The following is a 17,050-nucleotide window of genomic DNA, read 5'->3' on the forward strand; positions in this document are numbered from 1 at the left end:
AATATTTCCGAATTCTCAAGTATTTTTAAAAATTAGCAATATGTAGGCTCTTGATGTGTGTGTCCTTTGTACAAAAGAAGGGTTATAATTATTCAATTAAAAAGTTATTCTTTTAGCAAAGCCTACAGATTAAAAAGTCATCTAGCTGATAGGACGCTTGATTTGCTGGGTGTATGATTTGGTTTGACTATTAGGATTTGGAAGATGTTCTTACCATAGCATATTTAAATGTGTCTCCATTGCTGCAATGCTTTATCTGGGTTATATCTTGAACCTATTTTAAAGATTATAAAAGTCATTAGACATTGAAGTAGGAATGCTAATTTTTTGAAACAGTAACTTGCCAACATCTTAAGACCACCTTCCCTGCTCCTGCCTCTGGCCTCTTCCTCCATCATAAATTTCTTGATCTGCATTCTATTCCTTTGCTTTGTATAAGAATATGTTTCTTGGGAAAACACAAAGGGATAAATAGAATGAAGGGATTTATAGGCTGTATAAGAAAGCAAATTAGAACAACTGGAGAAGCTCATAGAAAGTATGTGTAGGGATGCTGCAAAGGAGTAAGATGTGTATTCAGTTGGATGTGATTCCTTTATCCAGGCACTCCACAGTCTTGTCACCTCACTAACTTCCTGTGGACATGAGCACACATGACACTTATCTCAGAAATTACTTTGAAGGCGCTGAGTTGAGGAAATTGAGTGTTCTTGCTAGAGGATGCCTATGTGGTCTCTTACATCTACTTTGTTTCTGTGGTATCAGCTTTAGCTGGTTTCTTTAAGTGCTCTGAAAGGGCTACTACTTTGGTGGTGTGTAGGGTGGGAAAGAGAATGGGTGCATCAACAACTAGCGGCTCTCTGAGGAGAGCAGAATAATGTAATCCTGTCTGAATAGGAATGGGACTTTTCCCAACTAAGGTGCTAGGTCCACTGGCTACTAGCCAGACGTTCTTTATAGAGATGTAACAAATTACCAGTAGATGGTGCTCTGACAACAGAGAAGCCATAAATCTAATCCAGCTCAATGGTACCTCTCTCTCTCTCTCTCAAAGAAAAATAAACCACAGCCAAGGGGGAAAAATATGTCAAATCAAAAAAACCCTCTTCCTTTCATAGAATATGTGAGCTGGAAGAGACCTTTGCAAACATCTAGTCCAATCCTTTCATTTTACCTCATTGGGAAGAATGGGAATTTCAAGTTAGAATCAGAGCCAGGAAGCGGCACTACCTCTCCCCATACCCCACTTCCATTTGTGGATGATTTGAGATGAAAAAACTAGAAAGACTAGAGTTTGCAGAAATACCAGAAAGAATGATCAAGGTATCCCACAGTCTCCTTCTCTGTAGGACAGGACCCCTCCAATCTTCCAAACTAGTTCACTTTCTGTTTTTGAAGAGGATATCAGCCCCTACCACCACCACCACCACCACCACTGACATCCCAGTATATTATTTGTGTACATCAACCAGGACAGATCTTTTCTCATCAGAACTTTAGCCAACTGGGATGAAGTTCATTTTCTGTAAAGAATCTTGTATCTCTACTTTTATGTCCACTCACAAACTTTTTAAAACCTCCTGGCTTCCTCTCCAGGGCAGTTTTTAATTCTCCTTTGTTCATATGACAGTTTATCTCATAATACTGAGAGCTTAGAAGATATCACTTGATTCTGGTGATGGGTCCAGTCACAAAGAATTTTCATAGCACCAGAGTGATTGTAGGATGATATGTTCTCTGGCAACTTTCAAGGCCAAGTTGTCTTATTGTTTTCTTGAGGAGCAGCTTGGTTTCTTGGGGAAAAAACAAAACAAAACTGAACTAAGAATCAGAAGACTTGAAAACTCAAATAATATAATATAAAATGAATATGTGTATATATATACATATATATATATAGATAGATAGATAGAGAGAGAGAGAGAGAGAGAGAGAGAGAGAGAGGATATAAAATGAGGATAATTTTAGCACCTGTTTGGAAGGGTTTTTTGTGGGGCTCACATGAGATATTGTTTGTTTATGCAATTTGAAAAGTTAAGGATCTTCTATTAATGGTTTTCTGTGATGCCTCCTTGTGGCTTAGAGGTTATCCATGTATCTTAAACTGGGATCTCTTGGTAGATTTCAAAAGGCTCATGAACTTGGATGGGAAAATAATTACATATTCTAAAATTTACATTTCCTTAGCATTATTTAAAAACAAGATTCCAAGACTACCAAAGGAGTCCAGAGTCCACAGCAGATGTTAAGAACCCCTTTATTAAACAATCTACTAAGATATGGAGAGGTATTATTTGGTGTGCGGACAAGGAGAACCTATGGCAATTGCATCTTGGATCTTTGAAGTATTGGGGTATAGATGAGGGGTGTGAGGCATGGAATGTTCAGAGTAGCCAGAAATTTATTCTTCTTCAAAAAGTGACCTCTTCTTACTTTGGAGACTGTGAAGGCAGGATACTAGGCCATAGAGTGCTAAAACTGGAGTCAGGAAGACCTGAGTTAAATTCTGGCATCAGACATTTTCTAGCTGTGTGACCCAGGGCAAGTCATTTAACTTCTGTTTGCCCCATTTTCCTCATCTATAAAATGGGAATAATAATAGCACCTACCTCCCAAGGGGGTTGTGAGAATAAAGCAAGAAAATATTTGTAACATGCCTTGCAATCCTTTAAGCACTATGTAAATGCGGGCCAACATCATCATGATGATTATTTCTGATATGGCAGAATTATTTAAAGACCTGTAATAGCACTGGGGAGGTGGGAAGAGATATGAGAGGCAGTGAATGCATTTGAAGCAATGCCTTCTTTTAGCCCCAATTCCTTCTCATAGTCAAGCTGGAGAACTTCACAGTGCACTGCTTGCCTAATTCCTTTCTGTATCTGAACTTCAGCCAGCTGGGGTTGTCACACACTCTAGGAAGAAGCCTGTGTCTCCTCCCCCAACCAGACGTACCCACACCTCCTTCCTTCTTCACAGGGTTGTCTTTATCCAACTTGTTTATATACCAGTTTATCCCAGATTGCCCCTTGACTTATAAAACGTTGACTTGTGTCTTTCTGAGATTCTATTCCCAATCCCTCCTGTGGTTTCAAAGAGACTCTAATCCCATTGAATTCCCAACTCTCTCTGGGTTCTCTTTATCAGAGATCCTTAACCCAACAAAACCACATAGGAATGATCCATTTCTCTAAACTGATTAGGGTTGAAGCATCATATCAAGCTCTAGTTGGAGGTCTCTAGACTGAAACAATGTGAAAACCATGCTTCTTTACCCAAGATAGCCTTTCATCCCATTGGTATGATAAAAACATCAGATTTACTTATATTTTTTGTGCTGGAGAGGGAAGGGAGGGACATAATCTTGCATTTTTGCTTTGGGTAATATTGAAAGGACGTAGTAGAGAGTCTTTATTCCTTCATGCACCAAAAAGGTCAAGATATCTAAAAGCAAGCTCTACAGACAGTAGGAACTTAATATTTGGCTGAAGGAGTGTTCTGTAGTGCAGAGGGAAAGATCTGATTGGGAATCCAGAAGATGTGCATTGCCTCCTGTTACCTGTGTGATCTTGAGCAGGAGATTTTACCTTCTTTTAGTCTCAGTTTGCTCATTTTTTCATTTGACTAGATGTATTCCAAGGCCCTATCCAGCTCTAAATTTATGATTCTATGACTTAGCTGACAAGTATTTGATTTATTGATGGACAGATTTGGAATTATTTAGGGAGAAGACATGAGTATGAAAATAAAGTTGAAGTATTTGGAATTAATTAGAGAATGAGCAGATACTTCTCTAATGAGGAAAAGACACAAGATCAATTGCAAAGTTGTGGCATATGGGACTTGGTATAGATATAAGGAAACATTTCCTGAGATTTGGGACTGTTAAGTATTCTAGCCAGAGAATTGTCAGAATTCACTCAGTGGGGCATATTTAAGACGATAATTTATTACCTTCCTGGAATGTATCTCCGTTGGAGCACAGGGGAAATGACTCAAGAGCTTCTCAAAAATCTTCCAAATCTATATGCCTTATACATTTAGAAATGAAAGCAGCCATTAAGCTATTTAGTCCAACCTACTCCCTTATTTTACAGCTGAAAAAAAAAAAAGAGTCCGAAATAGGGTAAGTGAATTGCCCAGGGTCACACAGTCACTGAGTCAGAATTTGAACCCTGGTCTTTCTGATTTCATAACTGATGTGATTTCAATTCTGTCACAATGATAGGATGGCTATATAAGTCATTCTATTAAGCAGGCTGTATGTTGGTAGGGCCTCAACAAACACCAGTCTGCATTCCTTCATGCTTGCTCCTGCCTTGGTAGAAGTACAGAAGAACTTTCCTCTGTAAAGCAGGAAGGGAGAGAGGTGGTGAAAGAAAAGACTAATTACAAGCTGTCTTTGTGCAGCAACCTGGTCTGAAGTGAACTTCATTTAATCTGGAGGTCAAAAATTTTATGCCCAGGGGAATCTGGGTGGCTCAGTGGATTGAGAATCAGGCCTAGAGATGGGAGGTCCTAGATTCAAATCTGGCCTCAGACACTTCCTAGCTCTGTGACCCTGGGCAAGTCACTCAAACCCCATTGCCTAGCCCTTACCACTCTTCTAACTTGGAACCAATACCTAGTATTGATTCCAAGAAGGAAGGTAGGGGTTAAAAAAAATTTTTTTTGATGCCCAAGATGTCTATCAGCAATGGGGATGTTGAGATGAGACTGCAGATTTCTAAGTCTTTTGCGATAGCCATATACATATGTGTACATGATAAAAACAGAGTGCATATAAATGTATGTATATATAGACACATATGTATATATGCATATCCATATCCATATACACAGACATACTATTCCATGGAGGAATAGATAATCTGCTCACATACCCACTTACCATTATTTCTTCATATACACACTTTATACACATTCAACACAAAACATGCACAATTTCAAAGGCACATTGGTGTGTTACGGTCTTTTTGGCCTCCCTTCCCATTAGGATTTAGATGCAGAACCATAGCTATACTTTAGTCTGATGTCTTCATTTTACAGCCCTCCTGCTATAATGTTTTGGTGATTTAGAGAAGGAAGTGGCAACCTGGGACAAAGCGGGAAGAAGCAGAGATGAAAAGTCTTCTTGAAGTGGAGAGCAGATGGAAATGGGCAGCTACCGGGTGCTGACAGCTGTCCACAGGAGTGGTGACACTGGAGAGCTCCAAGAAGCCGGAAGAGAAAGTAGCTAGGCCTGGGCATCCCTTTTCAGTTATCCTGCCTTAAGTTTACTTTTATCAGTGCATTACTTCCTAGTACCTAGGTTGTTCTTGTGGGGCTTCCTTCACCTTTCAGAGTTCTGGTATTCCCCAGGAACGCTGCGCATGGGCGAGTATGGGCGACTAGAGAATTCCAACCTGGAGTACCTGCCATATTGGGTGGAAAGTGGGCCAGAGATAACAACAGTTCTCAAGCGTGGGCGTGGAGATACCTTCCTTTTTTCTACTTTACTTCTGCTGTCTGGTTACCTGTTCTATTTTATTTCCTCTCCTAAAGTAGAGTCACTGAAAAAGGCAGCAGAGCTGACTTAGGGAGAATTGAAAGCTCTAGGGCTGGAGATACTCTTCCAAGATGTAAAAATATAGAACTGATAAGTTTCCCCAAAGAACCTCATCAAGTGCCCAGATGAGCTTAGAGCAGACGAAGTTTAGAAACCAAGAACCATGCAGGGGTACCCGATAGATGATTAGAGAGAAACTATTTCCCATGGGGGCGGGCCTGTAGCCTGGAAGCTAACCCAGAGCGTCCTGAGTTGGAGAGGCAGAAGTTTCCATCAGAAGCTGTTTCAAGAACCTCAGAGGATGGGGTCTCAAGAGGTCCTTCCTCCTCCCATTTGTTTCTTCCCTAAGAGAACACCTCATATGTAGACCTCCATTAAGGGAGACTCTTACGTGGAGAAACCCAAGCCTTCATTAGACTAGCTTTCGGGGGCGGAGATGCTCTGGGGTTTCCCACAGAAGCTCAGCAAAGAGAGGGAAGACGGAGGTCTGGAGCCGCGAACCCAAGTCTGGGGAGGGAAGTATGGAGAGACAGGGGGCTACATGTCCCGAAGCTCCCCACGAATCTGGCTCCGGGCTTCTGCGCTGGCTCTTCGAAATCATTTGAGAAAGGGAGACACTCGCGCATGTGCGCCCCCAACCCCAGCCCCGGCAGCTGACAGTCACCACTGCTACCAGCTGCGCGGGTTCTCTTCCTTGAAGTAGGCTTCCTTTGGGGAGATTCTAGCCTAGGAAAGGCTACAAAGACTGCATGCTGCCGTTTTGCTTTAGCGAAAGAAAAAAAAATCCACAGAACGCCACCCCCCCCACCAACCCGCACAACCATTGTTGCCCGAGATTCTTCCTGATTATACCCCGCCCACTCCTCCCCACGTCCTCCTACCCCCATCCTCATTCTCTCCAGGTCTTCGTGTGAGTGGTTCGCTGCTGAGGCTCTCCCCCCTCTTCTTGCTCTTCCCTTCTCTTGTCTCTCCCCCTCCTCTTGCTCTCCCAGCCTCCCTACACCCTCTCCTTCTCCCTCTCCCCTTTCCTGTCTCCTCCTCCTCTCCCTGGAGAGAGGATGTTTAGGTTGCAGGGGAAGATTGAGCCGTTCGTGAGGAAGTTCAGTCTTTGGACCCCTCCCGCGTCCGGCTGAAGCCAGCCTGAACGCAGCAACCTGTTTCCTCGCCGGAGTCCTCGCCCCCGGAGGAGGTGCAGACGAGCGTTTGGGCTGCCTGCTGATCGGTGGCATTGAGCTGGGTGCCTGCAAGGACTTGGGGACCACCTTTGCTTTCTCCAGGCTTAACTTTTTAGTCTGGCGGACTAAGGGGAAGTGATCCCCCCCCAAGGAGCAGTTTTTTTTTGGGGGGGCTGGGGGACTTGGTGGTGAAAGCAAAAAGGAATCTTGATTTATTCATTTCCCTCTTCCCTCTCATCCTTCTACTGGTTTGCGTCTGTACTGGCAGATTCAAAGACTCAAGGCTGTCCCTGTGGAATTTAGGGTTGATTTCTTAAACTGGCTTTCAGGGACAAAGCTTGAAAAAAATTCATCGTTCCCTGTTCAGCATCCTTTTCAAAGTTTTTTTTTTTTTAATTTTTCATTCTTCTTTCCCTCCCTAACCAGTCAACCACCAAACTGTTATCTATGGACTGGGCTCTCTGAACTGGGGTGTGTGTGGGGTCTCCAGAAGAGAGATGTTTGAAGGGCAAGCCACCCCATCCGCATCCCACCCAGCTCCCAATATGCCCTGAATCTTTGAAGGAAAATCTATTGCCTCTAGGATCTGAGCCCCTTTCCTTTTCTCCCTCCTTCCCTCCTCTTCCTGAGGGATGGAGCTTCACAGCGGTCGCCTTTAGACTGAACAGTCCAGAGTGGTGGTGCTACCGCCAGCTGCTGCCTCCAGCTTTCAGTGACTGCTGTTGCTGCCTCTCCATTCCGGTGCCTGTTTCTCGCTGCCTCTGTCTATCTGTCTTTGCTTGTCTCAAGGTGTAGGGTGTTCGGCTCGGATCACCTTTGTGTGTGTTTTGTTTGTTTAAACTTCCAGGATGGCTCGCTTTGGGGAGGCTGTGGTTGGCAGGCCAGGATCCGGAGAAGGAGACTCCGACCAGAGCAGGAACCGGCAAGGAACACCAGTGCAGTCCGCCGGGGCATCGGCCGCCTACAAGCAATCCAAAGCCCAGAGGGCCAGGACTATGGCTTTATACAACCCCATTCCGGTCAGGCAGAACTGTTTCACCGTCAACAGATCCCTGTTTATCTTCGGAGAAGATAACATTGTCAGGAAATATGCCAAGAAGCTCATCGATTGGCCATATCCTTTCTCCCGCACCCTACCCTTCCTCTCCCTCTTTTCATTTCCCCTCGTGAGGAAAAAAAAAATACTCATGAATGGGATTATTTTTCCCCCATTCTGTTTCCAATGTGCACCTTTCCTAAAGTGCACCCTTCACTTCGGTGTGTTTAAGGATCTATTTTGATGTGGTAGAGACCAGCGTGTGCACTAGTGTTTTTCAAGGTAAGACTTTTGGTTTCTGCACCCCCCCCCCATGTGGATAGCCAGGGAACTCATGGACTAGGGAATCTGATGTGTGTGCCAAGTTTTTCAGGCTTTGTCTGATTTTCACACCCTCCCACTCCCATTCCCTCTCTGCGGTTCACTCTTTGCAGGTTTTGGTGCTGAGAATCTCACTCTTAGATAGACATCAGTTCGCTTCTCTCCCCACTGCTCCACCTGCCCTCTCTGAAATGAGTTTGGAAGATGCCAGTGCTGCCTCTTCCTATTGCGAAAAGAGGGCCATGGATGATTGGATCTGTCAGGTTCCGAGTCCCAAAATCTCACTGGTAGAAATCAGGGAGGAAACAAAAATAAATAAATAAATAAATAAATAAAGCCCCTTCTCACTGGGATCCCAACAATATGTGGAGACTTTCAGATCAGCAATTAAATGGAGTGCCCTCCTGAGAAGGTGATAGGAGTCTAAGGCCACCGCCCCAAAGCACCTGGAAGTTGGAAGTTCCAACTGCTTCAATGAGAGAAGCTCAGTCAGTCTCTCTTTTCTTTCCTAGTTCAAGTTCTTGAGTCCCTTCTCCCTCTACCCCCTTAACTATTTGACACAGTTCAGCTTCTTAACGGGCCCCTAGAGATATTTTGGGCGGACTTGTGTTGAGCAGTTAGGAAAACAGGTGTGTTATCAATCTTCTAGTGCTCCAAATGCACTACACGCCATAAAGGAAAGGGGGGGGGGAGGCGGGGGCGGAGGCAGCAGCAACGTCAGGCAAAGAGAAGAAGCTTTGCAGGTTTAGTCAAATGCACCAAATGCTTGCAGATGATTAGCCACCTTATTGTCTTAATCTTCCTCAAGAATTAGAGAGTCCTGTTGGGGTTTTAGGGCAAAGAAGGCCCTGTAAATAGAAAGCAAACGAGTGGTTTGGTGTAAACCGGGGATAGGCTTGGAACCAAACACTAGACTTGCATGCCTGGGTGAGGTTTACTGGTGAGGTTGTGCACCGAGAGGCACTAGTCTGCAGGGAAGCCCCTCCTTCGGTCTGCCTCCCCCTTCACCCCACCCTCTTCCAGTTCCCTGGCAGGTGTGCATCAGTAGGACAGCTGTTGGTTGCATTGAGGCCCTGGTATCTGCCAGACAGGAGGCAGATTTCCCTCAGGCTTCCGCATCTCCACAGGCTCTTAGATCTCTCTTTTCCTTTCTCTCTCTGCAGTTCTTCCTGCACCTTCCCACTCCCCTCCTTGCCTCCCTCCTTTCTTCTCTCCATTCCTCTTCTCTCCACACTTCAGCAGCGCTGCTATTAGCTGGTGTGTGGCACTTCTCGACAGCACCCCTCATTAGAGAAGAGCATCTTCAAGCAGATATTCTTCCTGCTGCTCGCACCCACCCACTATCAGCCCTGTCTGGGCTTCTCTCTACCCGCCCTACCCCACTCCCCCAAGCGGGAGAGCATGAGCTCGGACACACACACTCACACACATACACACACACACACACACACACACACACTCACACACTTTCACTCACACGCTCCCCCCTTGGGGTGGGGTTTGGTGGCTATCCTATTTAAGTTTAACCTGCTTGTCCCCCGATGGGGGCTCAGCAACCTGAGACTCCTCAACACGTCCCCTCCCCCATCCCCTCATCCCTCTTCTTCTTTTTTTTTTTTAAACACCATATTCAGCTGTCTTTGTGTTGGGCTCTGTGGGTGCAGCCTTCCTATTATGCAGCTAGCCCCTCCCTATTTAACCAGCACAGACATCCCAAAGACCAGAGCTGATGCATTCTTCACCTTTACAGTTATCTAAAATGTTCACATGTCACAAGAACTTGCCTTGCTGTCTGTACTTCTTTTCTTACCATGTGTTTACTCCGACAGGCTCCTTCTCATTTTCACTCAATAGACAAAGACACCCAGCTACCATGTGGTAAGCATGCCCGCAGTCATAGCTGGTACCTTGGACAGCGCCACTGAAACTCCAAGCTGTGCCCCTTAAAGGCACAGTGCAGTGAGCCTGGTACTTCTCACCAATCTGGTCACATATTTCCGCACCTCCCATACTTTGGGCTGCTGCACCTTTGCGTCTCTAGACTTTGCTAAGTAAAGGACATTTCAAAGACCACAAGTTTGATCCAGTTATGCCTTTTCTTTCTCTTAAAGGGCAAGACTTTTTCATAAGGCTTTGGCAGATAACTACACTGTTGATTCCATGTAAATCTCCCTTATACCTGATCAAAATACCTTCCTGAGAAAGAAAGGTATATTCCTAGACAAGGATTAAATTGACTTCAGCATCCTGTCCTGTTCAGTGGCAGGGGTGGTGATAGGGAGCATGACCCTCATCTAAATGGTCTTTCCAATCTCTGATAATGAGGTGGACCTCCTGACAATTTCTGTTACACTATAGCTGTGCTGTTTTCCCGGTATTCAGATCATCTCTGAGGTGGTATATAGAGTTGCCAATTTGAGAAGGTTAAAATACACCATTCTCACTTTTTCTCTCCTGACTTCACATTTTAGGTGACAGGTGCATTATAGAAATGAAGTTATGTATGTAAAGCAGCATTTTATACACCTTAAAAGAATCTATAGATGTTGTTACTTTGTTGCTACTGAATATAAATACAGTTTTTTGGATATTATCCTTATCATTATTATTCTTTGTACGTGGTGGAAATTTGGTAACCTTCAGCTTTAGCTGATAATCCATGTCCTATAAGATCTTCCTCTTTCTCCTATTCTACCCACAACCTATTCTCATTCATCTAATCCACTCAATCTTCCAATATTCCCAAAGTTCTCTTTTCCTAATTGCTTTTTGTATGATCATTCGTATATATGAAAGAAAGGGGTTTTGACTTAAGCTAAAATCCTGTAGAAACTCTACTCTTTGAAATTAATTTTTTCTCAAAAGAAAACAGAAAGACTGTGTTTTGGTATAGATATCAAAGTTGACTTCATTATCGATGCCTATAGGACATGGTTGAGAATGATTGCTATTTGTCCATTTCCATTCTCCCTCTAAGTTTTAAATCATTCACCTCTTCTGAAAAAAAGATAGTTATTGAAAGATTAAGTAGCTTGTGAGTAATGCCTAAACATTGCTTAGGAGATATGTTTCAGATCTTTTCAATTTGGCCTTTAAGGTCTATTCACATAAAAGAATAAAATTTTATCTGTGCTCTGCAGAGACTTCCAACTTGAAGGTGGCTTTGTACTTGAAGAGAGAGGTCTTGTTTTCAGGAGGAGAGGTACTTAAAGGAACAACAAAATTGACGTATCAGATGGAGCCAGGACAATAACTCAACACTGAATATGTTTTCTTTCCCTTGAAAGTTACAGTTGTATAGGGAAAGATTGTCTTCATGACAGTGTCAACTACAGGGATCCTAGGTCCTTTTGAAAATATTAATTCTGTTTGGGACCTTAAGTTCCAATTCAATAAAGAATCTCCCCCACCCCCCTCAGAGTTTGCTACATTAAAAATCATCTCGCTTCTACTGTGACATATACTGTCTTCTAGCTTTGACTCTTCAAGGGGTTGGTTATTGACAGTTTGTAATCAGGATATGGCAAATGACCTGAAAGGAATAGAACATTTTTGTAATGGCCTGTGGCTTCAGATTCACTTTTCCCTTCAATACTTCCCTAAATCAGAAGTTAGGAATGCTCTGTCACGTATAGAAACTGCCCAGTGACTTCGCTTTATTGGAATTTTCCTCATCTGCTTAGGAGAATTCATCTAAACAAGAGAAGTATATGTTTTGATGTATAGAAAATGGGGATAATAACAGTACCTAACTCCCTGTATTGTTATGAGGATCAAATGAGATTAGTAATTATAAAGTGCTTAACACAATGCCTGTCACATAGTGTTATATAAATGTTAGTTATGGGGATGATGATGATGATGATGATAGATGAATTTCATTAAAATGGAAAACTCAAATGTGTTCAGAGCTACTATGGTGCTATAGGTTGAGTCTCATCATAATGATGTCCATGAACATCCCAACATTTAGTTGTTGTAGGGATTTTCTTTGTAGCTATTGAACATTCTCACCTTGAACTATCATTTGGAACCTGGATACACTTTTTTTCTATTGTGAACTTTTCCTTGTAATGACATCAACTCATTGATGTCTGGGTTTTCCCATTTCTTTTTTTTTTTAGCCCTTACCTTACTATGTATTGGTTCCAAGGCAAAAGAGTGGTAAGGGCTAGGCAATGGGGGCTAAGTGAGTTGCTCAGGGTCACACAGCTAGGAAATGTCTTAGGTTAGGTTTGAACCTAGGACCTCCTGTCTCTAGGCCTAACTCTCAATCCACTGAGCTACCCAGCTGTCCCCAGTTGTCCCATTTCCTAACCTGGAATAGTCTTCTTTCCTGCTTAGGTTGCCTAGAGAGATATGAGATCTTACATATTGGTCACATGAGAAGGAAAGTCAGAATGTCACTAGGGCCTGATAAAAAGGAAGGGATTTTGTAACCACCTATTGCATGAGGTAATGGACAAATTCTTGGTATTTTCATGGACTATCTGCCCAATGATACAGATAGTGATCAGAGACTGTAATTTCAATCAGCACAAAGATTTCAAGGAACTGGGCTAATATCTCAGCTTTCTTGGGCTCCTGGGGCTCTCTATGAACTGGCAATCAGACTCTTCACTTAACATAAGGTGTGGGTAGTATTCACTCCAGGGAATTAAACAGTGTTTTGCTATGGGTGCTGGTTGTAATTGGGATAATATACAGAAAACTGGAAGATGGGTTAGAGTGAAAGAGTTTTACAGAATTTAAATGACTTGGGAAGGAGATAAAAATAACTCTTAAGTGATACTTTTGCCTGTTGGATTACATGTCATTATTTCTTTACTTTTCTCTGCTTGCTTCCCCTTGTAAATAGGCATGATGTATGCTAAAACTTAACTGAAGAAGAGAATAATTAGACTAGAACTTCTGAAAGATCCAGACTCTCAGAATCATTAGAATTGTCTAAAATTATGTGTGCTTTTTTGGGTTTCTTCTGTATAAAATGTAGGATTATTTTTTTTGATTAAAGGAACATCTGGTTTCTTTCAACAATCCTATTTTACAGTTAAAATAAGATCCAATTCAAAATTTGCTTTAAAAAAATCAGGACTCTTGCAAGCCCCTTTGACTCTACATATTTGATCAGCAGATTGGTAGTCCTCACCCAACTAGTCTGTATTTATTTCATTTGCATGACTGCCTGGAGAGCTGCAATTCACTAAAGCCAGAGAGATGGCATCTGACTGATAGGATTCTATTCCATTGATCCTATCTTTTTTCTGTCTGACCACAATGAAAGACATGAAAGAGGCAGTCCAAACCATTCTTTAATTAATGCCCTTTTATTCAAGAAGAGACTGTGAATCTCTCTTCCTTGCTCCCTCTACCCTCCAATCCTCCACACTCTTCTTTTTATCTTTTTATATTTCTCTGTCTCTTTCATTTTCGGGGCTGCCTTTGTGAATAATTCATCATACATTTGGGTATTCCTAGGATTTTCAGAAGAGCACTGCTCCTTGTCTTCTCCTTGGTTAGAGTTGAGGGTTTCTGTCAAAAAGGGTCAATTTCAGAAATGGATTCTTTATCCCAAAGCATTGCATATAGGGGGCTTTTGACCCCTGCTCATAGCAAGCTTTTTTATTGCCACCTTTCTCTTAATGATTGCTTCTTCCCCAGTACCCATCATCACATTGTAGGTGTTCAATAAATATTAAATAAGCCCAGCCACTAGCCAACAGGTATAAATAGCTCAAGGATATTTATGTGCTTAAGTGTCTGTCACCCCAAGTCCCCAGGCTGATGAGATGCTGACAAGATATCTATTACAGTTTCTTCCTTTTCCAAAATTCTTGTTTTACTTCACAGATTAATCAATTGTGGGTGGGTGGGTGGGGAATAGCCTCATTTTAATTATTATGAGAAACACCTTACTCAATCTATTTCTCCATTCTATGAATTCTAAAGCAATTCCTTTCAAAGGGTCCAAATGTCAGGACCTTTTCCATAGTCCCTTGTCTTCCCAAGCATTATAATCCTTTACAAAGCAGAATTATGTGTGGTTTTACCAATGATGCTTCTGATATCATTCTTAATTAAGGACAGAGAGTACAGCATAAAGTTTCTTGGTTTCTTCTAACCTAGGATGCTTGGATTTCTACCCCCCCATTGAAAGTTCAAGGTTATTTTTGCTGTGTAAGTGATAGAATCATGTTTGTTTAATTTCTTGCTCCCTTCATCTTTGGATTATTTTCTAGCTACATCTAGGCACCCTGCCAAGTTATCTTATCATTGCCTCTGGACAGTAAGGAGCAGCTAGAAAGGGGCTCTGCCAGAGGTGGTAGATTATGAAAGGTAGCACTGAATGACTACAAAGTGGCAAGCACCTAGGATTTGAGATTCTGACTTCTTGGACTCACAGTGTGTATATGTGTATGCATGTATGCATAGAAAGAAATTTCAGGAAGAAATGTCAGATCCAAAAAGCACCTTTATTAAAATCCTTCCTGGGTCACTTGGATGATGCTCAGGTAGACAATGCCTGGAGTTCATTTCCTTCTCAAATGGAACTACAGATCATTTGTTCTCAAGTATATTAGAGTAAGTTGTATTAGAGCTAGTCTTTCTCAAATTCCAGAATGAGTAACTAGCCTTTGAAATGTTACCTTAACTATTTTAGATGAGATTTATGGCATTATAGAATGATAGGATAAATCCATAGGCATTCTTAGCCTATGGTCCTTGAACTTGTTTAAAAAATATTTTGAAAATTATATCTTAATATAATTTAATTTCCTTTGTAATCCAATATAGTTTATATGGATTTAAAAAATGTTATTCTGAGAAAGGGTCTGTAGGGTTCACTAGAGTGCCAGAAGATTTCATGACCCCTAAAAAGGTTAAGAACTCCCCAGATTTAGAGGTAAAGTCTAACTTAAGTGATTTCTACTTTGAGATGAGGTTACATAGAACTTCGATGTCTTCATATTATTTCATATCTTGAGGTTCTCCTTGCTTTTTCACATAGGGTTATTTGGAGAATTTGGAAGATCTCTGAGCCTGATGACTTTTTTGTTCATTGATCTGTATCATCTTTATGTTATTCTGATGGAAACTTTGCATATTTACTTGGTCTGGGCCCATAATGCCAGAGATTGTCTTTACCATCGTTGAAATTAATCTATCCTTTTTTTTCTCCTTCTTAGAACACATTAAGAAATCAGACATTTGGTTATTCAGCCAACAAGCATTTTTTATATGTTTACTACTTATCAGGCATTGTGTTAAGCTCTAGGGCCTTGAGCTGAGTTTTGAAGTAAGCCCTGGAAACAATAAAAAAAAAAATGAAAGTGAGGAGGCAGAGCTTTCCAGGCATGGAAGACCAAGCAATACAAAGGCATAGAAATGGAAAGTGGAGAGTGTTCTATAGGAAGACCATTGTATCTGGTTCATAGAGTACATAGTAGGGAGATTGAGAGAGGATGCTAGGGGTAAAGTATAAGAAGATTAGAAAAGTAAGAAGGGTCCAGATTTTTTTATGAGCTTTAAAGGTCATATTCAATACTCTATATCTGATCCAGGAGATAATAGGGAACTCTTGGAATTACTTGTTATCTGACTATGTCACATGCCTGGGTAGGAGAGTAACATAATCAGGCCTACTTTTAAGAATAAATCATTTAGTAGCTGACTGAAGGATGGGTTAGAACAGGGAAAAGACATGGATCAGGAAGACCAGTTAGAAGGCTATTGTAATAGTTCAGGAGAAAAATGTAAAGGACCTGAACTAGGGTGATGGTATGAGTGAAGAGAAAGGAATGAAGAGGAGAAATGTGGAGGTAGAAACAAAATTCATCAAGAGATTGGATTTGGTCAGTGAAATAGAGTAAAGAATTGAGGATGACACTGAGGTTGAGGATCTGAGTGACAAAGAGGATAATGGTGCTCTCAAAAATAATAAGGACATTCAAAAGAGGGAAAGGTCTTGGGAGAATGAAAATGAATTCTTTTCTGGAAATGTTGAGTTTGAGATGTTTATGGAACATCCAATTTAAGATGTCCATAAGACAATTAGTATTGTAGGACTGGAGTTTAAGGGCTAGACTAGGGCTGGGTTTAAGATCTGGGAATTATTTGCATAAAGATGATAATTTGTGAGAGCTAATGATATCACCATGTGAGATAGTATAAATCAGTGATGGGAAAACTATGGCCTGCAGGCCAGATGCTGCCCCCTAAAATATTCTATCTGGCTAGCAGCAGGATATTATTCCTAATCTGATAAATAAAATGAGTAGGATACAATACAATGAAACTTTGAAAGAATTGCCTTAGAAACAGATTGACAGATGAACATTTCCTTTCCTTTGGCCCCCTCTTTAAAAAGCTTGCCCATCACTCGCATAAAGTGAAAAGAAAAGAGAGTCTCAGACAGAGGCTTTGTGGTCATTCTTGGACATACATGTCATTCTTGGTGACATGTATGAAGAGACAGCAAAGGAGACTGAAAAGGGATGGTCAGACAGGTAGGAGAAGAACCTGGAGGAAAGCAGTGCCAAAAAAACTCAGAGAGAATGCAATATGTAGGAGGAAAAGGTGATCAATAGAATCAGACTGTAATGGGGTGAAGAAGGATGCAGATAGAGAAAAGATCATCAGATCTGGAAACTAAAAGATCATTGATGACTTTGGAAATGGTGCTTCAATGGAATGATGAGTTCAGAAGCCAGACTGGAAAGAGGATGGCTGGAGGATGTTGCTTAGATTGAAAGGAAAACAAAAGAAGGGTTTTGAATAGTCTGATAAGAAAAGTAAATGCTTTCTTGTACTGTGTGAGTTTCAGGATTACACTTGGGTGTTGTGGTTTCTCTTAGTGACCTATTCTTGTACCCCACAAAGAAAGACTTTGAAATTAAAACTAAGTCCCTTCCAGTTCACAAAAAGTCTTAAAGTTATATGTGATTTTAAAAAATAGCCTTTTGACTCTTC

At 41.6% G+C, this 17,050-nt stretch overlaps 1 protein-coding gene across 3 annotated transcripts in view; it reads left to right on the forward strand.

The window, feature by feature from the left end:
• The first annotated feature begins 7,571 nt into the window (after positions 1–7,571).
• Positions 7,572–17,050, forward strand: part of CACNA1E (calcium voltage-gated channel subunit alpha1 E) — a 446,383-nt gene continuing 436,904 nt past the window's right edge. For all 3 annotated transcript variants that reach the window (XM_044676249.1, XM_044676250.1, XM_044676251.1), the window contains exon 1: positions 7,572–7,837. In XM_044676249.1, coding sequence (XP_044532184.1) covers positions 7,572–7,837 — 266 coding nt within the window. The remainder of the gene's footprint in view (positions 7,838–17,050) is intronic.

The sequence above is a fragment of the Gracilinanus agilis genome, chromosome 4, assembly GCF_016433145.1.
Source record: "Gracilinanus agilis isolate LMUSP501 chromosome 4, AgileGrace, whole genome shotgun sequence".
Lineage (NCBI taxonomy): Eukaryota > Metazoa > Chordata > Mammalia > Didelphimorphia > Didelphidae > Gracilinanus > Gracilinanus agilis.